The sequence below is a fragment of the Hordeum vulgare genome, chromosome 2H (genome assembly GCF_904849725.1).
Source record: "Hordeum vulgare subsp. vulgare chromosome 2H, MorexV3_pseudomolecules_assembly, whole genome shotgun sequence".
In the NCBI taxonomy this organism is placed as follows: Eukaryota; Viridiplantae; Streptophyta; class Magnoliopsida; order Poales; family Poaceae; genus Hordeum; species Hordeum vulgare.
The window spans coordinates 535,042,102-535,066,478 of record NC_058519.1 but is presented as its reverse complement, the minus strand read 5'-3'; the positions used below and the strand labels follow the sequence as shown (position 1 = coordinate 535,066,478).

General features: G+C 46.3%; 3 protein-coding genes across 10 annotated transcripts; 2 read left to right on the top strand and 1 right to left on the bottom strand.

The window, feature by feature from the left end:
* Positions 1–6,873: 6,873 nt before the first annotated feature.
* LOC123427052 lies at positions 6,874–10,783 on the top strand. 3 transcript variants are annotated; one of them, XR_006622357.1, is made up of 4 exons: positions 6,874–8,194; positions 8,390–8,994; positions 9,703–10,451; positions 10,535–10,783. XR_006622357.1 is itself a non-coding variant. In XM_045110991.1 (2 exons), exons 1-2 carry the CDS (start codon positions 7,681–7,683, stop codon positions 10,231–10,233), a joined length of 1,845 nt encoding a protein of 614 aa, XP_044966926.1. In that variant the 5' UTR covers positions 6,874–7,680; the 3' UTR covers positions 10,234–10,783. The 3 variants fall into 3 exon arrangements, 1 of the variants encoding a protein (XP_044966926.1); XR_006622356.1 differs by having other exon boundaries at positions 6,874–8,994; XM_045110991.1 differs by having other exon boundaries at positions 6,874–8,994; positions 9,703–10,783.
* A 945-nt stretch (positions 10,784–11,728) lies between these two features.
* Positions 11,729–13,662, bottom strand: LOC123427053. 4 transcript variants are annotated; one of them, XM_045110992.1, is made up of 3 exons: positions 13,455–13,612; positions 13,256–13,361; positions 11,729–12,746 (listed from the first exon to the last, which is right to left on the bottom strand). In XM_045110992.1, the coding sequence occupies exons 1-3, from the start codon at positions 13,576–13,578 to the stop codon at positions 11,801–11,803; spliced, it is 1,176 nt and encodes a 391-aa protein (XP_044966927.1). In that variant the 5' UTR covers positions 13,579–13,612; the 3' UTR covers positions 11,729–11,800. The 4 variants fall into 4 exon arrangements, with proteins under 4 accessions (XP_044966927.1, XP_044966929.1, XP_044966928.1 ...); XM_045110994.1 differs by having other exon boundaries at positions 11,729–12,762; positions 13,455–13,542; XM_045110993.1 differs by lacking the exon at positions 13,256–13,361 and having other exon boundaries at positions 11,729–12,762; positions 13,455–13,662.
* A 68-nt stretch (positions 13,663–13,730) lies between these two features.
* LOC123427054 (cytosolic Fe-S cluster assembly factor NBP35-like) lies at positions 13,731–16,099 on the top strand. Of its 3 annotated transcripts, none has more exons than XM_045110996.1 (3): positions 13,731–13,854; positions 13,944–14,045; positions 14,996–16,099. In XM_045110996.1, the coding sequence occupies exons 1-3, from the start codon at positions 13,803–13,805 to the stop codon at positions 15,886–15,888; spliced, it is 1,047 nt and encodes a 348-aa protein (XP_044966931.1). In that variant the 5' UTR covers positions 13,731–13,802; the 3' UTR covers positions 15,889–16,099. The 3 variants fall into 3 exon arrangements, with proteins under 3 accessions (XP_044966931.1, XP_044966932.1, XP_044966933.1); XM_045110997.1 differs by lacking the exon at positions 13,731–13,854 and adding an exon at positions 14,600–14,720 and having other exon boundaries at positions 13,956–14,045; XM_045110998.1 differs by lacking the exon at positions 13,731–13,854 and adding an exon at positions 14,619–14,720 and having other exon boundaries at positions 13,974–14,045.
* Positions 16,100–24,377: the final 8,278 nt, after the last annotated feature.

Genomic DNA, 24,377 nt, shown 5'->3' with positions numbered 1-24,377 from the left:
GTTTATAAAAAAATATGGTTTTTGTGCATTTTTATATAATTTTATGGATTAACTTATTAACTTAGTGTCCATTGTTGGTTCCTTTTTTTGTCTATTTCTTTGTTTCGCGGAAAAATCATACCAAACAAAGTCCAAATGTGACGAAGATATATGGTGATTTTTTTATAGACAAGGGATCCATGAAGCTTCGAGGAAGGACCAAAATGTGCCCAGGGGCCCCACGAACTCAAGGGGGGTGCCTGAACACCACGACATGCCACGTGAGCTTGCGGGACCCTTGGGACTCCCGTGAGTGTGATTCCAACGTTAAAAAATCCTATATATTCTAAAACCCCCGAAAGTTAATCTATATGAGCCGCAAGACTCTAATTCAAAGCGATCTCATGCGGGGCACTTTTCCGGCACCCGGTGGAGGGTGGAAGTCATCACCGAAGGCCATCTTCATCATCCCCGTTGCCTCCCTAACGAGGAAGGAGTAGTTCACCCCCAGGGCTGAGGGTATGTACCAGTAGCTATGTGTTTGATCTCTCTCTCTCTCTCTCATGATCTCGATAGGACCCAATCTTGATGTACCATGAGCTTTGTTAATATAGTTAGATCATATAGTGTTATTGCCCTTCTATCTTTGTTGTGATGAATTGAGCCTTGCCCTCTGAGGTTTCATTGTTATCGGATTGAATAATTTGGATTTCAGATCACTTGATGTATGTCTTGCATATGGATACCCATGGTGACAATGGGATATTCTATTGAGTCACTTGATATATGTTTTGGTGATCAACATGTGGATTTCCGTGGTAACACTAGGGTAATCTAGGCATAGAGGTTGATACACGTTTTCGTCCTACATTCTCTGGTAGTAACTTTGGAGTGATTCTTTGTCGCATATCGAGGGATTGTCATATGATTCAATTATGTTAGTACTATTGAGAGATTGCACTAGTGAATTTATGAACCCTAAGCCTTGTTTCTAAGCTTTGCAATACTGTTTGTCCTCACTTTTATTACTATCTACCTTGTTATTTTTACCATTTCTTCATCAAACTAGTGCACCTATAGAATTTACAATTGTATTGGGTATGTTGGGGACACAAGAGATTTATTATATTTGATTGCGGAGTTGTTTCGTCCTACACCTCTCGTGGATTGATAAAGATTAGGTCATCCACTCGAGGGAAATTTACCGTTGTCCTACAAAACTACGTGCTTCGAGACCCAATCAAGTCTACAAGAATAAAGCCACATAGTAGGCAACAACATGCCAGCGGGGTAGCGGAGGGGTTGCACATCCGCCATAATGTTTTGATGCCAGATGAATCGCACCGCTTCCAGCGAGGCAATGGTGATGCGCCTCACGCCGGATCCATGCATCACATAGGCGAACACAATGGATTCCCGCCGTATGGTGTCCCACCACAGTCGGGAAAACTCCTCCCATGAGTGGCGAAGCGTAATGTGGACAACTATTTCCTCCCCGGGGCTGCGTGGGATGAGATCCTGGTCCCTAGATTGGGAGGTTATGGACTCAGATCCACTACCAACCATGTCACATAAGGCTTAAAATCGCGAGAAGGTGGCTTGGGCGGAGGGGAGTGGAATGCGGCTATGATTTCGTATGAAATGCGAATAGAGTTGAATATATGTGGGGTTGAGTGGGCCACATTGGGTCGAAACTGACATGGTGGGCGCATCCAGGCGTCCCATATCCACCCCCGATATGGTTGGATATTGGGGTTCTCGGTCAGTTTGGGGGGTTGGACTGGATTTACTATGTTTAGTTCGGTGGCAATTATGCGCCCGGTCAATGAACATGCACCCCGCCCAGGCATTTGGGGGTGGATATAGGTTCGGTTCTAGATGCTCTAAGTTTCAACTCTCACTTTGCAGCGGTGGTATAAACAAATCCTAATATTTTGTTGTTTGATGTGTACCTTTCACTTTCATGATCCCGGACATTCCCAACCATTGACTTGTTTGGAGGTGATCTCAACCATATATAATCACTGGCTACTCTCATTCACATTTATGGTTTGCATGTTTAATTGTTTTCAATTGTATTTCATTCTCGATCTTTCTTTCTTATACATTGTGGTTTGCGAACTAAGCATAACTCAGATGACTATATGTTTCATGGTAGAGCCTGCACATTCGGGTTCAAGTCGTAGGTTTCACATGTGATCACACTTTTTTGGCGCTCTTATTTTTATGGTATGGCGTGTGAGTCAACTACGAGACGCGCGACAACTAGTTAATTCATTCTAAATACTCTATCCGTCTGGTTGCATATGATGCCTTAGCAAAACCAGATATCTATGGTGAAGTAGTTACTCATGGATATAAGGGCGGGCAATGTTGATATATTAATTATTGCTCAATGCATTTGTATTAATTAGCAATTACCATGTGTAGGTCGCGATACAGCGGCTAAAACACTCCATGCATGTATTGGTCAGATCAACATTTCAGTCATACCGGCCATAACAACATTGCTTACACCTTACATCTGTCATTGTAATGCTCATACCGACTTTGTTTGTTATTCATTTTCTTGATGAGATGATCTAAGTTCAACATTCCTAAAATCTTTGGAAATAAAGAAGAGTGGATAAATATAAGCAAAATTGAGTGCCAAGAAAACATGGGTTATGGTGAAACAAGCATCCTCCACTATCAAGTTTGTGTACGAAAAAACCTGTAAGAGAAGAGGAACGAAGCACGTACATGAAAATCCTTTGAGTAATGCATTCGTATGGGGATCACCCTCCCCCTCCCCCATTCCGATGACTAGTTCATTGATTCTAAATACCCTCTCCATCCAGTTGCATAGGGTGTCATACCAAAACCAAATATCTCTCGTGTAGTAGTTACACTTGGGTATTACTAACTATTGTGTTATGAAATTGCATTAGTTAGATCAACATGCAACATGCAATTTCATTAGTTAGTAATTACTATGTGCCACTTGTGATGAAACAATTAAAACACACCATGCAACCAAACTATATTGGTTAGATCAACATTTCAATCGTACCTACCTTAATAGGTTGCTTTCTCATACGTCTCCGTCATATCTATAATTTTTTAACGTTTCGTGCCATTATTTTACAAATTTATATACTTTTGGCAACAATTTATATATTTTTCTTGGACTAACATATTGATCCAGTGCCGAATGACAGTTCGTGTTTTTTGCATGTTTTTTTTCACAAAAAAATCCATATCAAATGAAATCCAAATACTATAAACTTTACGGAGATTTATTTTGGAATATATGTGACTTTTGGGATAAAGAATTAATGCCACACGACGTCCGAGGGACCCACAAGCTCGATGGGGGCGCCATTGAGCTTGTGGCCACCTCAGAGGTTGCTTGAAGGTGTCGTTCGGCTACAAAGAAGATGATATCCGGATAAAAATCCCCTCAAAATTTCAGCCCAATCAAAGTTACGGGTCTCCGAAAATATAAGAAACAGTGAAATGCGAGAAAACTGGAACGCGAAATAGAAGAGAAATGGAGAGATATGTCCAATCTCGGAGGGGATCCTTTCCCTTCGGGAGCCATGGTAGCCATGGACCACAAGGAAAACTCTCCTCCCATCTAGGGGGAGGTCAAGCAAGAAGAATAAGAAGGGGGGGGGCTCAACTTCGCCGCCGTCATCACCGACTCTCTCCCCCTCTATGCAGCGGTGTAACCTCTTTTCCTCGGTGTAACCTCTACTTAAACATGGTGCTTAATGCTATATATTATTACCCAATGATGTGTGACTATCCTATGATGTTTGAGAGATCCTTTTTGTACTACGGGTTAATTGTGGCATGGTGTGATTGGTATGGGTTGTATGTTGATATGGTGTTGTCCTATGGTGCCCCCCGTGTCGCGCAAGTGTGTGAGATTACTGCTATATGGTGTTGCAATACATCCATGATTCACTTATAGTGGGGTGGCGAGAGTGATAAAAACTTACCCTCGAGTAAGGGGGCTGTTGCGTATTAGAGTAAACATGACTTGTTACTTAATGCTATGGTTGGATTTTACCTTAATGATCTTTAGTAGCTACGGATGCTTGCTAGAGTTCCAATCCTAAGTGTATGTGATCCAAGTATGAAAAATATGTTAGCGTATGCCTCTCCCTTATTGCATATGACAAGTATCCATCATGTTATATTCAATTGCCTATGGACAACCTCTCTCATCATTCTACAAAAAAGCATTCTACTAAACAACTAACTTAAATAACCTTTATTTAAAGGGGACTGCTACACGTTTGCCGGTGGATGCGTTAGAAACATCCACCGCACTACTAGCCGTCGGATATGTGTTCTGCGAGCCGTTCGGTCCAACAACCCAAGCCTGTCTAACGAATAACAGGTTCTTGCAGCAACCGTTTTGTTTCAGAAACACTACGCCAGGCCGGCCGTTCCCGACACGCCGTCAGATTTGACGTAATCTAGCGACTGCACGTGGTCCTTTGTTTTTGCAACAACAGTGGTGTTGCGGAAACATCCATAACACAAATCTTGTTGCAGAAACATTTGCAATAGAGATTGTGTTGCCGAATTTTTTGCAACACGGATCATGTTGCAGAAACATATTTAGATTTTTTTTGCAAAAGAGGTCAAGTTGCTATTTTTTTTGCAACAAATGTCATGTTGCGGAATCGTTTACTGACGCCTTTTTTGCTGGTCATGTTACAAACTTCTGAGGGAAATTTTCGCAACTGAGGTCATGTTGCTGGAATAATTTCCAACAGAGATCATGTAGCAATGAATGGATAAGAAGGCAACGACTAAAAAGATAAGGTTGCACCTAGCATGACACGTGGCAGACGTACAAGGCGGTGGATGCTTTCTGTGAGATCCGCCGGCGGCAGGAGAACGTTTTCCTTATTTAAACAACCCTCAATTTGTATTTACTTGTTCTTTATTATCTTGCAAACCTATCTATTACACCTACAAAGTACCTCTAAATTTATTCCCGTAAAATAGTTTATTTCTTGTACTAGATAAAGTGAACATTGTTGTGCCTAGAGTTGGATCGGTGGTGATAAAACTTGAGAGAACATTAGTTCTATCTTTAGATCCTTGGATTCGACATTTTTACATATAAAAAAGGCTACAAACGATCCCTTATAATTGCGGGTTATCACTTCCACCTTAACATATGTCGTTGTAATGCTCATACTAACTTTGTTTGTTATTCTTTTTCCTTGATGGGATGAGCTAAGCTCAGCATTCACAAAATCTCTAGAATAAAGACCAATTGAGAAATATAAGCAACATTTAGTGCCAAGAAGACATGGGTTATGGCGAAACAAGCATCCTTCACTTTCAAGTTTGTGCATGAGAAAAACTTGTCAGTGAAGAGGAAAAAAATGCGTATGTGAAACTCCTTTGAGTAATGCATTCATGTGGTGATCACCCCTCTCCCCCTTGAGTCCGGGAAAAACTATGTTTGTTACACACACACACGAAGAGGAGCAAAGGATGGCTACTCAAGTTTCCTTGGTCGGATGATCTAAGTCTAACATTTCCGAGTAATCAAGAGAATGAATGCATACAAATAAATATGAGCAGAATCAAGTGCCATCTAGATAACATTGGTTATGGCGGAACAACCATCCTCCTCTTCCAAAGTTAAACTTGTAAGAGAAGACGAACCAAACTCGTGTGAGGGCATCTTTAATGCTGACCCTCGATGTGTCCATATAGGTCGAGATAACAGTGCTTGGACCATTTTTGTTATTCAACGAAGACCCTTAAATGTTTTATGAAAGTCCATGTAACATGCGGAGGTCCGCTTGACTCAATTTTATTTGGACCCTAATAATGTCCACACTACCCATGAGGATATCCTCTATGTCTGGCCTAACTCTGCCGTTCGGATTTGACACGTATCTCATGAACATGATTAGATGACTGACTGCCTTATTCTATACGTGGATGCGTGTGAATGCTGTTTGCGGGCGGATAATGCGTTTGTTTTAGAAGACATCGTTGGAGATGCCTAACAAAACGTGTATGACTGAGCCTAACTTAGACGTTTAAGTTATTTGTGATGGAACAACTCCATTAGGGTTCAAGTTATAGACCTATCATTAATACTTTCATTTTTCAAGATTTATTTCAGCCTTTCCGAAGATGTTTGATGTGCGGTTGAAGACGTTTCCATCGACCATGTGGTCACATGTGATGATTCTCTCAATCTCAGAATGTGATGTCAGCTTGGTATCATGGAGATGCTCATAGAATTAAAGTGTGCGTGCGTTTTTAGAGATGGATGCATGTGTATGTTTATGAGTGCGCATGTTGTTAAAAACAAAACCGTCGTTAAAAACAAAACAAAAACGTGTGTGTAAAATTTCTTCGAGCAGACCCACAAAAAAAACATTCCTTCGAGCAAAATGCATTCAGGCAGGATCATGCTCCTCCTCCCCCATTGTGTTGAAGGAGAAAAAAACTATGTACCTTTGTCAGGCACGCATGGACAGGAGCAAGCGTGATCGTTCCCGTTCCCGTTCCCGTTCCCGTTCCGTTATGCAAGTACACAGAAGTACTACTATATTGACCTAAGCAAATCCTACGGCCCTAATCCAATTCCAGAAGGAAATCGATCAATTCGGAAGATCCAGATCAGCCGCAGTAAAGGAGGCGATAAATTCCTTTCCAAAACCAACGAGCCGTCCATCCAGGATCCACAACCGCACGGACACGGTCACACGCGCGCGTCTCGCTCCAACAGTCCAACTGGCGCGAAAATCGCACGGCCGGTGCAGAGGAAAGGCGGAGGCGCACGGGAAAACCCGGGAAGAAAATATTCCCAGGAAAAAGAGATCCCCCGCCCGCGCACGCCCCGGAGAGGAGAGGAGAAGAGGAAAACCCACAGCGGAACGCAACAAACGAGAGAGAGAGAGAGCGGGGAGAGCCGCCCGCCCCGGACGGAAGTAGAAAAGGGGATCGGGCCGGCCGCCCCCACCCCCAGAGCAGGCAGGCAGGCAGGCAGGCCACTACGCGCGCGCCCTCCCTCCTCTCCAACCCCTCTCCTCCTCCCGTTGGCTCCCCCTCCCTCGCGCCGCGCGGAAGGCCAAGCGGGAGAAGGAGAAGGAGCCTTGGAGATTTTCGCGGAACCACCACCACCCCCACCCTCCCATCAAGGTTTCACCGCCACCACCCGTCCTCCCCCCACCACCCGTCGCCGCTCCAACAATCCCAGTCGAGTCATCCACCCCACCCCACCGCCGCCGCATTCGCAGGTGTCCAACCCCCGCGTCCTCTGCAGAGCCGCCAATCCCCTCCCGCCCCGTCGGCTCGCGGATCTCGGCTACCGCCGGCGCCGGTGTGGATTCCGCTCCCGTGGTCGGTTGTTTATTGCTCTGATTTGGGCCCGGATTCTCCCCGGATTGCGTTTCCTCTTGATTGATGGGGCCGCTGCCGCTGCTCCGGCTCGGGGTCTGAGTCCGATTCGGGCGGAAGGTAGACAGATTGTCGTCTTTTTATTGACCCCCTGCCCCTGCCCCTGGTCTCCCTGCTGCTGTTGTTGTTGGATTGATTTGGGATCCGAGATTGCTCCGTGAAGTTTTTGGTCCTAGGGATATTTTTTGATTGGCCCGGATCAGGAATAGAGGGTTCTCTTGTTGGGGGGAGAGGGGGATCTAGGGTTGCGTCTTCTCTAGTTCTCCGTGTATGTGCATATTCCATAGAAAAAACACCAAAAAAAAGAAGAAGAGAGCCAGGAGGTGGTGGAGGAGGAGGAGAGTGCACTGGAATTTGGAGCTCATGGCGCTGAATTATCCGTCCTGCTCCTTCTTGGTCAGCGACGAGTGCTCTGCCCTGATGCGAGGGTGTGGATGCTGGTCGGAGGAGGCATCGCCCCTCTCGTCCCCAGGGGTCAACTCCAGGCGCCGGGATGATTTCGAACGGGACCCTGCAGATCTATTGCCCGTGGATCCCTTCGGGATGAACTTGGGGCACACGCTCACTGCCGCCCTCGCCAGTTGCCTTGACCGCACGGTCATGTCTGGTCCAGGGCGTTTTGGAAGCAGTGACGGTGGCAGGTCCGTTCGTCCTGCTGACTTGAGTTTTTACATGGACCTGGAACACGCTATGGCGCTCTCCCGGGAGCCATCTTACCTCCCAGCTGGCTGCAGTCGTGCTTTTGAGGGCCCCTCTGGGTTTGGAGGCCTTTATGATGCCCGAGGCGCCAACTGCTCTCAAGGATTGCCCGCCCTTGCGTCCTGCTCGCGCTCAGTTGTACCCACAGAGGATCAATCCACTTCTGGCAATGCTGCATTGGGGTGCCCTGATGATGGAGATGATGTCGTGGGAAGTGTCCCACATGACGAGATGATGTATGCTCCCTCTGGGTTTGGAGGCCTTTATGATGCCGGAGGAGGCGCCAACTGCTCTCAAGGATTGCCCCCCCTTGCGTCCTGCTCACGCTCAATTGTACCTGGAGATGATCCATCCACTTCTGGCAATGCTGCATTGGGGTGCCCTGATGATGGAGATGATGACGTGGGAAGTGCCCCACATGACGAGATGAAGTATGCTCCCTCTGGTTTTGGAGGCCTTTGTGATGCCGGAGGCGCCAACTGCTCTCAAGGATTGCCTCCCCTTGCGTCCTGCTCATGCCCAATTGTACCTGGAGAGGATCCATCTACTCCTGGCAATGCTGCATTGGTGTGCCGTGATGGAGATGATGCCGTGGGAAGTGCCCCACATGACGGGATGACGTATGCTCTTCGCTATCTTGGGCTTCGTGAGATCCTAGCTACAGAGATGGTGTGCAAGTCTTTGCATGCGGCTATCCGCAGTGTCTGCTTCGTGAATTGTTTGCACATTGAACCGGTATTGAGCGGAAAGATATCTGATCCTGATCTTCTACGCCTGACACAGAAGATTCCAGAGGGTTTCGAGTGTCTAAATATAAATGACTGCATAAATATCACCGACAATGGTTTGAATGTTGTTCTTCAAAGCAATCTGAAGTTAACAAAGGTTAGTATGCTCACAATCCTTTTTGCAAGTATTTCTAAGAATAATTCAATTCCTCAAAGGCCTGGGATCATATTTGGCAGCAAATTAATCTGTATATGTTCATAATTGCACCGATGTACTTCCTATCTTAGCATACTCTGATAGGAAAAATAGAATAGGCACCTAAATTCGTGCTGAATATGACTCTTACCTAGGTGGTGGTGGTGTACGGACACAACTCCCTCTGATGGAGCTAGGGCCAGTACCTTAGGATACTCTGGGTAGTTGAGTGCAGATGTTATATGGAGCATACCATGTTTTTCTTGCTCTTGCTATCTGGGTAGTATTTTCTGCGATGAATATTCACCATGGCTTTCTCTAGTTATTCTCTGTGATAAGGTTTCACTATGGCTTTCTAAATATGATTTCCCTAGTTTTCATATAGCACCAACAAAAAATGAAGTTAGGTTTCGCTTTTAGCTAATGCTATTCACGTTTCTGTAAATCTGCTAGATCGTTGTCTCGAGGGCAAACTAGTTAAAAAATTAGTATACGTTTTTTACTTTCTCACAATAGTTTAAAGTTGGAACAGCATGATGAAGAACTTGTCCTATCAATTTTAGGGGGAACTCTTGTTATGCTGCATATCTTTTTAGTCATATGTTTTTAATTTAATAGACATCTTTTCATTTTGTTATTGATTCTAACTTGCTCCTTTTTGTTACACAGTTGAGTATTGCGCGCTGCCCGCGATTAACTTTGGATGGCCTTATTGCCAATCTCAAGTCATTTAATATGAAAGCAGTGTCGGGTATTAAGAGCCTCAGAATTGACAAAAACTTCAATTTGCCAAAAGAGGATTACGAGGAGTTATTATCCTTGTTGCGCATCGACAAGAGGCAGGAGTTGCACAACCGGGCTCCGCGGTTCCGTCATTCTAATCATCTTTTATTAGATTGCAATGATGGATATGCTCTTGATATTGAGATGTGCCCTATTTGTCGAAGCTACAAACTTGTTTTCGACTGCCCTGAAGTGGGGTGCAATGACGAGAGATCTGGCAAGTGTAGAGCATGTGAGGTTTGCATCAAGAGATGCCGGCAGTGTGGAAGGTGCTTAGAACGCAATGAGAAGTTTGAAGAGAAATTTGATCTGGTATACCTTTGCTACAAGTGTCGAGGCGATCCAGCTTCACCATCTCTTAGTGTGGAAAAGGATCTGGTCTCCACTTTATCCAGTGGAAGAATACCTTCTCCTTGACCACGGAGGAGGAGCAGCAGTCAATGATGTCCAACCTTTCATCCATCTTAGCACTATTGATGAAGGGAAAAAACAAAAAAAAAAGAGAATAGTTTGCTATTCATGAAGGTGTGTGGTCGTTTGACAGACGGTACATTTGCTTGCAAGAAAAACAAAAAAAGAAGTTACTAATTCCAGCAGAAATAAAGGGCTATTGCAGCCTCACCAGCGGCAATGAGGTGGGTGGCGCTGTACTTTTGGTAACGTTTAGTTGTTTGGTGATGAGGAGACACTCATTTCCTTTCCTATTATCTTGTTCCAGGGATGTTTTCTTCCTGGAATATGCAGTTCAAGGGTGTATAGGTACAGCGTGACAATGGTGTCGGTGTGTTGCTTGATGCTGCATCTTCCTGTGAAGAAGATTGAAGACGAACTTTTTCCTTTGCCTCGACATTATCTATATATATATCTGTATATGCGTGACATTGTAATAGTTTGTACCGGAGATGTCGCGTCGTTCGACTTGGTAACTCTTTTCATCATAGAAATAAATCAATGACTTCTAACTAAATATCTTCAGTTTGGTCGCTGCTTAAGCATCCTCTTGCATCTGTTGCATTTAGTTGGGAGTTTACTGTGAATCTGTTATCATGCCCTGTTATGATAAAACCTGCCGCCTGTTCTTCCTACCTTTCTGATGTCATTAAAGGTAGCGGCAATGAGGTTACGTAGCCTGCTTGCCTGTGATGTGAGCCTTCATGCAACAAATGTGAGGCGAGTTCCATTGGCACTCCGCCTACCTCTCTTGCTTGTCCCGCAGGCAATGCAAAGCAGGGATTCGTTAGAGCTGAGGAGCGGCCAGCAGTAGGTTGATTCTAGCTTTCGAGAGTAGCAACCCATATTGTCATCCGGCAGGAATACATGCCCCGGAAGCAAGCAGCACCTGTCGCGTTGCTCTGCCTTTTCTTACCTTGCGTACAAGGGAAAACCATAGCAGCGGCAACAAGAATCAAGCAAGGAAGCCCATGCTGCCAGGGAACCAGAGTTCATCAGTCTGAGAAGAAGACTGATATCTGGTGGTACCTTGAGTGATCCGCTCTGTCTACCCCCGGAACACTAGTTCCGTCCTGTTCCTTGCTTCCCTATGTGAACCCTGTTGGTTTCTTATTGACCACTCTGGACAGAAATGGTCCTTCGATGACTGTATTTTTTCTTTTGTGATGAAATGCAACACTCGCATTCCATTTGAGACATGGCAAGATTGCCGGTTACCGCGCGGGTTACATCATTAGGGTAGCTATAGACAAAGATGTGCCATGGCTTCATTCCATATGTAAGAGGCAAATTGTGTATGCACCTTTCTTTGGCTGACCCCCACCTGATTCACTGCTACCTGCTTTCTAGTTTCACTAGTTTAAGTAAATCTGAAGAACATGTGGACTGATCCTAGGGCACATCCCCTAGGATCTCACACAGCTTTAAACCATTCGAAAACAAGCGACAGCGAATGCGATGGTTCGGGAGTAATTCATTGATTTCATTTAACGAATAAACAGAATACAGTGTACAACCACCGGCAGAACTACACTTATGGGAAGAATTCTACATGCCCACCAACATCCCTACACAACAACTTGGCTTCAGAAGCTAGTTTCCTGCTCTTAACTATCACTAGGTTTGTCAGCCGGTGCTTGGGCTGCGGCTCGAAAGATCTTGCCTCGGCCTCCTTGCCCAGCAGCACCAGCTCCCGGGAGGGCATCACGTTGCCCCACCAGAACTCGCGCAGGACGTCGTGAATGAGCTCCCAGTATGCACGGTCCCGAGGCACTCGGAACAGGCTGCTCCCGTTGGGTGTCCAGCAGTAGAGGTCCACCCAGTCTCGGCCCATGATCTCCATCAGCCCCTGCACCTGCGGCATGTAGTAGTATGGCACGATACGCCATGGCAGAGCAAGCTCGGGCTTACCCTTGTTGTACGGGCACTTGACTTCCAGGATCCCGCCGTCAGGGTCACACCCGAGAACGCCGTCAGGTGAAGCTCCTAGCCACCCCAATTTAGCCTCAGTGTGCACTGCGAAGCCAAGGGAACCCACTGACCGTCCTGTGATCCTCGTGTACTGCTCCACGGCCATGCTTTCATGATTGGTTCCCCAGGCCATGGCAGCCATGGCTGCATCCGCCAACTTGATATTTGTTGGTCCGAAGACCTTCTCACTCCACAGCTCCGACCGCCTGTTGCCAGCCCAGAAACCCAAAGCGGTGCTGAAGGTGCTTGTGGTGAGCTTATCCTTGCGCAGAGCAAACCACTCCTCTGACCGCTGGGCTACATCAGCCGGGGGAAGCTGGGCCGACACCATGAGGGCTGAAGGTGGCGAAAGAGATAGCAGTGATGACCGGGTGTATATCTGCAACGATGAACGCGAGCAGCTACGAGGAATATAGCCTTCAAAGTTTCGTCTTGACGGCAAGGATGCAGATGGAGTTAACCGCACACGCGATGTAGAGCAAAAGGCCGTTGGAATCGGCAGGAGCGACCTGAACAAATAAGAAACTGCTCAATGGTTAGACAACATTGCGATGCAGTTTGGATAAGTACTACTAGTACGGAAGAGTTGAGAAAGCATACAAAGGAAGTGCTCCACAAGAATGGTAAACCTATGAATTGGCGTGTAACACATGACAGAGTTTGTGTTGTGCTTCTCTTATATGAAGAGATTGCCTCACTTGTTGGATAAAGCATGGAGGAATTTCGCAAGCAACCACCAAGGGCTTATTCCTTGCCTGGCTTCAGGAAGCAGACATGCTTGGGGCAAGTAAACATTTCGACAGGTGCAAAGCTTATGTTGCTTCGACAACGAAGCAAACTCTAGGTAACTGAAAATGAAATGACAGACTGCAATCTGGTTCCATTGTTTCATCTAGTAGTTGGGAGATACTGTATGAGCCCTGTACTCCGACTCCAGCATGTACAGAGGTTACATAGTGAATCGATTGCGATCAAATTAGGAATGATAATCAGTGAGCTACAATAATCCGAAAACAACCTGAAACTAAACCGCATGCATAGAGACTTCCGCGAGCATTTCCCAGATAATTTCGGCATTTGGGAGCGAGCAGCATTCATGTCGCCGTTCACGATGCTCTGAAGCTCTGGAGGAGCGTGAGAGTTAAGATTGGCACTGAAGGTGGAAGAAAACATAGAGCAGCGGGGCGAACAGTGGCGGAGGTGGGTCGCTCACTCACCTGCGCGCTGCGGGAGCGCGAGCGACGAGGCCGGTAGAGCCGAGCGAAGCCTCGGCCGTGGCGGCGCGGCTCCGTGGCTCAGCGCGTGGCGGCCGGCGGCCGCCGCCTGCGGAGAAGCTGCCATGGCTAGGTCTCCGCTTGGGGATGGACCTGGTTCCGTCTGGGTTCGGGACGGGACGGGACGAGCGAAAGGTCTCGGTCTGGGTCGAACACAACCAGCCTTCCACCATCGGTCCAGGGGTAAAAGCGTCCATCCAAAATTACGAATCAGGTGGGATTATCCAACAGTCGCACGAGCAGCCGCCGCGGTAGCGCGAAAAGGTGGGAACGGGGAAGCGATCGGCAGCAATGGCGAACGGCGGCGACGGCGACGGCGACGTCCCGGCGAACGCTAACGAGCGTAATGCCAGCCATTCGCTTGCGAGGGTTTACTGTGTCCGAGGGTTTTAGACTCGTTTCTGATGAATCCTCTGTGTTTCGCCGCCGCAGATTGCCCCGGGACGCAGTCGAAGGCGGCCGGGAAGGCGGAGTCCTGCGCCGGATGCCCCAACCAGCAGATCTGCGCCACCGTGCCCAAGGGCCCCGACCCAGGTACTTCTCCGCCGTTTCCCCAGTCTGATCTTTGTGCGATTGGCCACGCGATGTCAGTGTGGCTTGTTTGCTACTTCCTCTACCTAAATAATTGTAGTTAGTTCTCTCCAACTACAATTATTTAGGTACAGTGGGAGTAGAATGTTGCGCCGATGCTTGTTGTTGGTCAGTTTTTTTTGTTGCAGCTGAGTAGTATGAGCTTAGCAGAGAGCGTATGGCCTGCACTTGTGTGAGTATTGCTTTGGGATTGCGTTTGCATTGTGTTGAGGTCGTGTGCAGAAGATGTTACAATTTGGTTGTCACGAACTCACCATGTGAGCGAATTTGCACGCTTTCTCTGCGGATAAGTTATTTTAGTACTCCCTCCGTCTCAAAATAAGTGTCTTAAGCTTAGTACAACTTTATACTAGCTCTAGTATAAAGTTGAGACAGTTATTTTGGGACGGAGGGAGTGACCATGTATTCCATGATGTCGAAGAAGTTAAGATGGTACATACATAGGGCCGGGGTTTGATATGCATTAGAAAATATGAGATGCCTGAAAGATTCTACAGTTGGTTGATTGACTCTCAGGTACCCTTTATATACCGGATGAGGGTGTTCTTGTTACATCTTGTGCCGGTTAGTCAATCCAACTGATTTTGATCACATGAAGGAGTGCTATGTCTGGAAAAGGTACTTGAAGAACCTACTGCTGCATTTAAATTATCATACATGCACACAAATTCAGTTAATTGTGTATGTGTGCCGGTGCTATTACTGATGATGTCAGCTGTTATTTTTTGGCCTAGCTATAAGAACTTCTAATCTAAGGTTCCACAAGCACGCACAAGCCACATTACTCGTGACTGTTTTTATTACGTGGGCATGCATCATATCTTATTGTTCTTTCATCTCTAGTATATTTATTCTTGACGATACAATGCTAACTTGAGTCATTTCATTTTCAGACCTGCTTGCCATCATTGAGCGAATGAATACGGTCAAACATAAGATACTGGTGTTGTCTGGCAAGGGTGGTGTCGGGAAGAGTACCTTTTCAGCCCAGCTCTCATTTGCCCTTGCTGAGATGGACTATCAGGTCGGCCTTCTTGACATAGACATATGCGGACCTAGCATCCCAAAAATGTTAGGCCTTGAAGGCCAGGATATTCATCAAAGCAATGTTGGCTGGTCACCAGTGTATGTTGAGTCCAACCTTGGTGTCATGTCAATTGGCTTCATGCTGCCGAACCCAGATGATGCTGTCATATGGAGAGGTCCTCGCAAGAACGGACTCATCAAGCAGTTTCTGAAGGATGTTGATTGGGGAGATATTGACTACCTTGTGGTGGATGCTCCTCCAGGAACCTCAGACGAACATATTTCAATCGTGCAGTACCTCCAGATTGCAGGAATCGATGGTGCCATCATCGTCACCACTCCTCAGCAAGTTTCTCTGATTGACGTGAGGAAGGAGATAAACTTCTGCAAGAAGGTTAGCGTTCGTGTCCTGGGTGTCGTGGAGAACATGAGTGGCCTGAGGCAGTCACTTTCAGATATGAAATTTGTGAAGCCAAGTGAGAGTGGCGAGACAGACGCCACCGAGTGGGCACTGGACTACATCAAGGACAAGGCGCCCGAACTTCTATCGCTCATTACATGCAGCGAGGTGTTTGATAGCAGCAGGGGTGGCGCCGAGAAAATGTGCCATGAGACGGGGGTCCCTTTCCTCGGGAAGGTGCCCATGGATCCGCAGCTCTGCAAGGCGGCGGAGGAGGGGAGGTCATGCTTCACCGATCAGAAGTGCAGTGCAAGCGCTCCAGCTCTTAAAAGCATAGTCAAGAAGCTGATCAAGACATAGTAGGATGGTCGTGTTGACAGATTGCCATGAAAATGAGGTTAATTGCAGACTACTTCGTATTCCGCAGCATGTGTGTGTGGCATTGTTTAACTTTGCAGAAAACTTTCTGTTGTCACGCGCTCACTCGCAGATTTGGTAAGATTTTGCACTGGTGCGGCTTACGCCCTTACCACAGTACAGAAAAAAAGGAACAATTGAGTGCCTGATGAAACTATGAGATGTTGGCGCACAATTCAGATCGTCAGCGTAAGGCCATTGCTGGTTTCACGGGCGTTAGAGCGTCTTTAGCAGATCCCGCATTTTCGCGAAAACTGTAAAATAACCATCGTCTTGCCGTTTCGGGCCGAAAACATACGCAGACTAGATCCCGCTGCAAAAAAATTTGAGGGGTGCGGCAGTTTTACCCCGTGGAATTGTCAAAATCGTGTTTTGCGCGGTCCATCCGTCGGCGACCTCTATTCTAGATCGATTTGGCGGGAGGGACATTTCACCGCGACAGTTCACCTTTCCTCTTCCCCCGTCGTCGAGGATCTTCACCTCCCCGCTTCGGCCGAGCTCCCGGCGGCCCTCCAGCGTGGCCATGGACACCCCCGACCCCGCGCTCGTCACCTTGGAAGTAGAGGTAGCCAAATCAATGACGGACGGAGCCGCGGTGGATCTCCCCGCCGGCCATCTCCGGGCCGCGCCGGAAGCCTCCTCCAACGTCGTTCCTCGCAAGCGCCTCGACAACATCATCGTGCAGGGAGGCACGCCCGTTCCCGCCGCCACCGTTGCCGCCACCAAGGGGGCCGGTCACCCTAAAGCTCGCCCTCCCGCTCGGTATAGGGACGCCGACAATATTGGCGAAACCGAGGCGGCGGAGGCAGCAAAGAAGAAGGTCGTGCTCAAACACAAGTGGGCGCCTCCGGCCAACAAGGCCCCGACGAGTTCTACGACTGCCATCGCCGTCGTACCACCGGTGTTCGACGGAATTCCCGAAAGGTACGTCCGACCAAATTGCGTCTTCTTCTTTGCCGCCGTTGGGGTTTTTCGCTCAAGAATTCGCCGTCTCTTTTCTAGGTCCGAGTACGCGACTATCCTCGAGGAAAACACAGTGAACATTGAGGATGCACTGCTTGGGGACTATGGATACAACGACATGGATGGTGGGGTACACGGTGGCGGCGAAGAAGAAGAGGAGGAGGAGGAGCTGCAGGAGATTGGAGGGGAGGTCTTGGAGGCATCGCAATCCACGACAGGGTATAACAAGAGGAAGAAGGGCTATACCCAATTGGAGGATGAAGTGTTGACCCGGGCTTGGGAGGCTGTGTCACTCGATGCCATCCACGGCACCGACCAAAACGGGATGCTTAAAACTATATTATTTGCTATTTGTATGTGAGAACTATGTTGAATTTTCAAACTTTTCATGTTAATTGTCGAAATTTCTTTTTATTTGTGTAATTCTGTTTTTTGCGGTTTGCAGGTTCATTTTTGGCTGCGGCAGAACAGACACCGTATTGCCGAATTGCAAAACAGAATTCTGTTTTACAGTTCGGCAATGCGGTGTCTTTTCTGCTGCAGTAAAAAATGGACCGGCAAACCCGTTTTTTTACGCCCGTGGGTTTGCAGGTTGACGGAATGCTGTGTCTGCTAAAGATGCTTTTATGGCTCTTTGAGTGAGGTGTCGGCTGACGGGATACTGATTGCATTTATCGAATTTGTTGCAAAAAAACAAACAAGAAAAAGAAAAAACGGAATGCTGTGTCTGCTAAAGATGCTTTTATGGCTCTTTGAGTGAGGTGTCGGCATACTCGGCTGACGGGATCCTGATTGCATTTATCGAATTTGTTGAAAAAAACAAACAAGAAAAAGAAAAAAACGCATCTCGCCCCACCCTGCTTCCGCGAGCGGGAGGACGAGCCTAGACCCAGCGCTCCCGGAGCCCTCTGGAAGCCCACCGTCCCCGCGCCCGTCCGTATCCTCCGTCGCGCCGGAATCACCCTGTAACACCGTCCCCGACGACCTCCAAAGCTGTATTTTCCGACGAGTCTTCGGCGAAGAACTCCGGTGATCCCATAACCCGTCTAACCCCTAGATCTAATCCTAGCCGTTAGATCCAGATCATACGCACAGAGCACCACATTAGATGACTTAAAATGAAACTGTAAGGACCAATCAGGAACAATTATGTATCCAACCTTGTCTTAAAGTTTATCCAGTCGAATTCCAGTTAAATTGAATTAAATGACACTTTTACAGAAAATTTTCCAGATACTAAAATCATCATAACTTGTGGTTGCTATGGATCAACCGACTGATTTTTTCTGGAGGAAATCAGCCGGTTGCCAGCCGTTCGCTGCACTCCTCAAGAGTCGTTGGATAAAGTGAATGCAAGCAATGGCGGCATCGCCGTAGGGACGCAGGGCCTCATGCTCGCACCAGGAGCCGCACACACCCAGTCGGCATCGCATAGACACTCCACCGACGGTGTCGATGCTGCTACTGCAGTGCTTACTCGACTACATCGCAACTCAAGGGCATTGGTGAAGCTCCAATGCAGCACCACCCCGTTGTTGTGCAGCACCGGGCTCGCCGGTGAAGCTCCAGTTCAGCCACCGGTGAAGCTTCATTCCAGCTCCGGGCGCTGCATCGCAGCTCTGACCGCCACCGGTGAAGCTCCATTGCAGCCGCTCGTGACGTATCGTTGCAGCATCCAACGACAGCTAGCTCCACTGCAACACTACCGCGCACATGCGGCTGCGACGATGATGGGGTGCTCTGGGCGTCGTCGATGAAGCTCCATTGTAGCTACCAGTGAAGCTCCCTTGCTGCCAAGCTCCGGGCCGCCGCATGAGAGCTGCATCGCAGCACCGGGAGCTGGCGATAAGCGCTCCACTACAACACCGCCACACGCACGTGACGACGCCGTCTGGCACTATGACAACGATGAAGCACACGACGGGCAACGCGACGCAACTGCTGGGACGAAGATGCTACTGTGATGGTTGCCGTCGTTTCTTTCCCCGCTCCATAGTAGCAGTGGTGTGGGTGGGGCAACGTGATGACCGGAGATGGCGAAATCTCATGGTGAATCTTGACGAACGACTCGAGCGAAAGAAGATGTGTGGATGAGAGCTGCGCGTGAAGATAACGATACGAGAGATAAGCGGCGATGGGCCCCAAGCGACACGCGTCAACGAGGAGAGACGGCTTACACAACGACAAAATCAACCGGTTGATTTAGAACGTTTTTCACAACTTTTTTACATGTAGGTCCAATTTGAGTGATTCTTTTTGCAAAATGATCCTTGTGAATTGTACTTTCACCTAGACCAATAAAAATTGAAATCTGAATAATTTAAAATTCAAATTCAAACAGAATGAATTAAAATTCAAATTCAAATTAATGAATTAAGATTCAAATAGAGCATAACTTGCAAATTATAAATCCAAATTAATTAATTCTTTTTGCAAATTGAACATAGTGATATATAGGGCCTATTTGGTTCATGACTAACTTTGCCACAACTAATCTTAGGCAAAGTGTGGCTGCCACAAAAAGTGTGGCTAACAAAATGGACACCACAAGTGTGGCAAGATTTGGCAAAAAAATTAGTCTATGACATATGGACCATATACCTATAAAAGTGTGGCAAACCACAAGTGTGGTAATGAACCAAACACATGCCTAAAGTGTTGTGGAATGACTAAGATTAGGCATGACAACCTTAGGCTGAGAACCAAATAGCCCCATAGTTTATGTCTAGAACACTTTAGTTAAAATTTAAATAAATTTTAAAATAAACACATAAGAGGTGAGAATTCAAATAGAATTAAACCTAATTAGGTTAACATGGAAATAATTTTTTAATAAAACCATTATGATATAAATGAGTTTAGAAATTATAAATGGAACTTCAGTACATACTTTTGGATTATCATTTGAGTTCAGGAAATTCAAATATCATTTGAATTTAATTCAAACCTAGTTTGAATATAACATTGAAACACAAGGTTTAATTTGAATAAAACAAATTCATAATGGTTTAGTAAGATGAATTAAAACTAGTAGATGTTTTGGAGTTAGTATTTGACTTTAGGGAAAGATGAACTAGAATTAAATCTAGTTCAAACTCAAATAAGTTTTGCAAACTATTTGAACCATAGTAAATGTCTTGGTATTTATATTTGACTTTAGTTAAACTAAAATCAAATAATAAACTATAGAACTTATATTAAATTATAATTGACTTTAGTTTAGAATTATTTAATACTCCCCTCGTTCGGAATTACTTGTCACACAAATGAATGGAAATGGATGTATCTAAAACTAAAATACATTTAGATACATCCATTCCTATGACAAGTATTTTCGAACGGAGGGAGTAACAAACTTTAGTGGTCATATTGGATTTGTATTGACTTTAGGAACAGCAAGATGGTACATGAGTTAGGTTGAACCAACTAAGTAAATTGTGAAATAATTCCTAATTAAATTGAAATTAGTGAAACCAAACCAAATGTGGACCCAATTCATTTTGAATTTAAATAAGATGAACCCTAAGTGAAATCAGAATTGAATTGGAAGCCAAATCAAGTTATTATTTTCAAACCTTAGTGTATTCAAGATCATGAAAGGTCAACAAGTGTGAAATGTCATTCAAACTTGAACATGAACTTGGCTATCCAAGATTCATAGATGATGACTGTGTTGTTAAGATTCATTCGCTAGAATCTGACAACTACAACTTGGCATCACATACTTCTTGTGTGATGAACCTCTATTTCCAAACTTGCATGTGAACCCCTATGTCACATGTGTTGTAAGTAACAACCACTATGTGGTTTTTCAAACTCTTACGAGTTAACCCCGACACATGACCTCACAGCACAATGACATTGACACCATGCACACCACTTGTTGTTGTTGATTGTATTGCATGGTTGTTTATGAATGCTCTTTACTTACGATAGATTGTACGAAGACTGAAGAGTAACTTGATCAAGATTGTGAGATTGAAGAAGCATCAGTATCAGTATCAGGCAAGTGGAACCTTTGATCATAACCTATCTTTTCTTGCGTTGTAATTATTTTTCAACTAGGAATCTCCTATAGGATTATTTTATGCCTTACAACCCAGTAGTCGACAACTTAGGTGCAAACTTACCCTCACCTTGTAACCCACGAGTAGTCTCTTAACTGCTATAACGTCAACTATCATTCCATCATACAACCCCATGGTTAACTACTTAACTATAACTTAATTAATGAATCATCTCGGCGGTGCTTCGGCCTCGTGTTTTGTGGGTGACGTCCTAGGATCAAAGAGATTGTACGAGTTCAAATTTGAGTAGATTCCATGTGGGACCGTGAGATAATATGGGCTATGTCTGGACCAAGTAAGTTGAGGGAACCCTCTTGCGACAGACCAACAAATGTAGCATTTCCATGTAGGTTGGATTGGGTGTTGGGTATGTTCCCCACGACTATGAACCGGTGTGACAGCCCGAGACCGACGCTCCAGAAGATTCCCCTTTTATTCCGTTGTCGCCACGTTAATTATTGGTTGTAGCATTCATCATTGCATCATGCACATCATCCGCATTGCATCGACACTTCGTCACCGCCAATTTTCAAAAACTTGCATCCGTTAGTAGTTGTCGGTTCTCTCCGTTTTCGTCGATTGACCGTTTTGAGCCCGACCACACATGCACGCGCCCGCGGCATTGTTAAAATATTGTTTTTAAAAGTGTCAGGAAAATATTTTCGGATTGTGTTGAAACTTGGCGTGCGGTCTTATTTTAATGTAGGGAGACCGCCTGCCGAATTTCGTCGCAATCGGAGTTCGTTTGATACCCGAACGGTCGACCGTAGCGGCACCATCATCGGGTTATCATGGGACGTTTTTCGGTGTTTAAAATTTTGTTGCCGGGCCGCAAACCTTCCCTCTCTTCTTGGCCCAACCACCTCTCCAAAACCAACTAGCCTACCCCTCTGTTTTGGACCGTCCGGTCGAGATCCGACGACCCGAAAACGGTGCAAAACCCCCTAACCTAGCCCCATTTTTCTGTAAATAGAGCCCTATATCAGCTAATCCCAGCCCCTCCTCGAAATCTGTGCCACCCCGAAACCGTAGCCGCCACCTCATCCATGTCCTCTCCCCACTCCAGCCGCCAGGCCCGCCGAGGCCCGAGGTAGGCCCTCCCGGGCCCGGATCGGTCGGCCGCCGCCCGCGAGCTAGCCCCGCTCCTTCCCGAGTAGTTGCCCAAGCCGCAGCTTCCGAGCATTCCACCGCCACGCCGCCACCTCCCGCCGGCCACCGGTGCTCCGACAACGATGCGGTTCGCCGGAACCTCAGCAGCCGCCGCCGCGCCGGCCACTGGCCGCTGCCCCGCCGTCACCTTGCCCGATCCGATCTGGTCAGATCCAGATCGGGAGGCAGCCCTATTGACCGCCGCTGTGGGCCACCGCTCCAACCGGCCCATCCCGCGCCAGCCTCAGCCAGCCGCGGCCCACCAGCAGCTCCCTCGCCCCAGCCCGCTCCAGCTAGGCCAGCCGGCCTCCCCACCGACCGGGCCAAGGCCCGAGGTGAGCTCCCCCCACCTATCCCTCGCCCACGGGCGCTAGTAGTTAAGTTGCGCCCATCTATTTTCGGGCCAGATCCAGTTTCGGCATAGATCAGTATTTTTTTAGTTAGGCGATTTTTACATATTACCAGGGATTTCAGAAAATGCATGATTTTCAAACGCGCGTAGATTTTAAGCCGTGCGTCAGATCGCGACAAGTTATATATGTATATCGTGTAGAATTTCGCGTAGATTAATATTTTCCAACTCCCATGCATATTTAAAACTGTTAGACGTGCTGTTTCAATCGGTTTGCGTGTGGACGTGAATATAAACGGTTTAATTCGTACCTAGTGATCCGTAGATCCGTTGGAGATAAGCCATATATGTAAATGAACTAGAACGACGAGTAGAATCACGTGAGTCACTTTGCATTGCCGTTTAACAAACATAAAATGCGGTTAGGACAAATCTGGACAGATCACAAAGTTAGCGTGTGGGGTCATTTCAGAGATGCTATAAGTCGTTTCCGACCTCATTTAAAATGCATAGATAGTAGTTTAATTACGCTTCACCTCTTGCCATGTTTAACCATATTTAATATTGCCATGTACCTAAACAAGAGTGAACTAAATAATTCATATGTGGAGTTTCATCAATATGCAACTCGTTGCATATTGAGCTTCACTTAATGTGTAGTGTTTGATTCGAGTGAATTGTCATGTCATGATTTGCATTAGACTGATCATGCATCATATGTGTTGATCATTATGTCGTGCATGTGACGTGGTGAATATCGTGTGTTGATTCTTGTTTCCTGTTTGCTTCGTCTCGATAGAGTTCCGAACCGCTTCGGAGTGTGAGGATCCGTTCGGCTACGTCGGTTCGCCTGCTTCACGGAGTCGTTCTTCCTCCAAGCGGGATCTCATGCAAGATGACCATTTCCCTATATACCATTACTATCATTGCCATGCTAGTTGATTCGTTTCTATCATTATGTCTCGCTGCCTACCACCTGTTAAATATCAGCCTCCCAACATTGCCATGAAAACCTTCAACCTTTCTACAACCTAGCAAACCACTGATTGGCTATGTTACCACTTGCTTAACCATTTGATAGCATTGCTAGTTGCAGGTGCAGTTGCTTCCATGTGAAAACATGGGTTCCTTGTTATATCACCATGTAAATGTTATTTAATTTAATGCACCTATATACTTGGTAAAAGGTGGAATGCTTGGCCTTTCTATCTTGGTGTTTTGTTCCAGCTTTGCCGCCTCAGTTTCGGCTACCGGTGTTATGTTCCATAAATGAGCGCTCCTAACATGCTTGGGGTTGTTATGGGGACCCCCTAGATTCTCGTTTTGGGATAAAGCTCATCTGGCAAGGCCCAACATTGGTACTATATCTGCCCAACATAATAATCCTGTTTATACTGAAAAACATAGGGCGTCATGAACCCGAGGAGTAATTCAACATAATACAGGGAGGGCCAGTGCTGATGGTGCTGGTCCAAAACAGAGCACTGGGCGGGGCCAACCCGGTGTTGGAAATATGCCCTAGAGGCAATAATAAAGTGGTTATTATTATATTTCCTAGTTCATGATAACTGTCTATTATTCATGCTATAATGGTATTAACCGGAAACCGTAATACATGTGTGACTATATAGATCACAATGTGTCCCTAGTGAGCCTCTAGTTAGCTAGCTCGTTGATAAATAGATATCATGGTTTCCTGATCATGGACATATGATGTCATTGTTAATGGGATCACATCATTGGGGAATGATGTGATGGACAAGACCCAATCCTAAGCATAACACTAGATCATATTGTTCGTCTGCTAAAGCTTTTCTAATGTCAAGTATCATTTACTTAGACCATGAGATTGTGTAACTACTAGATACCATAGGAGTGCTTTGGGTGTACCAAGCGTCACA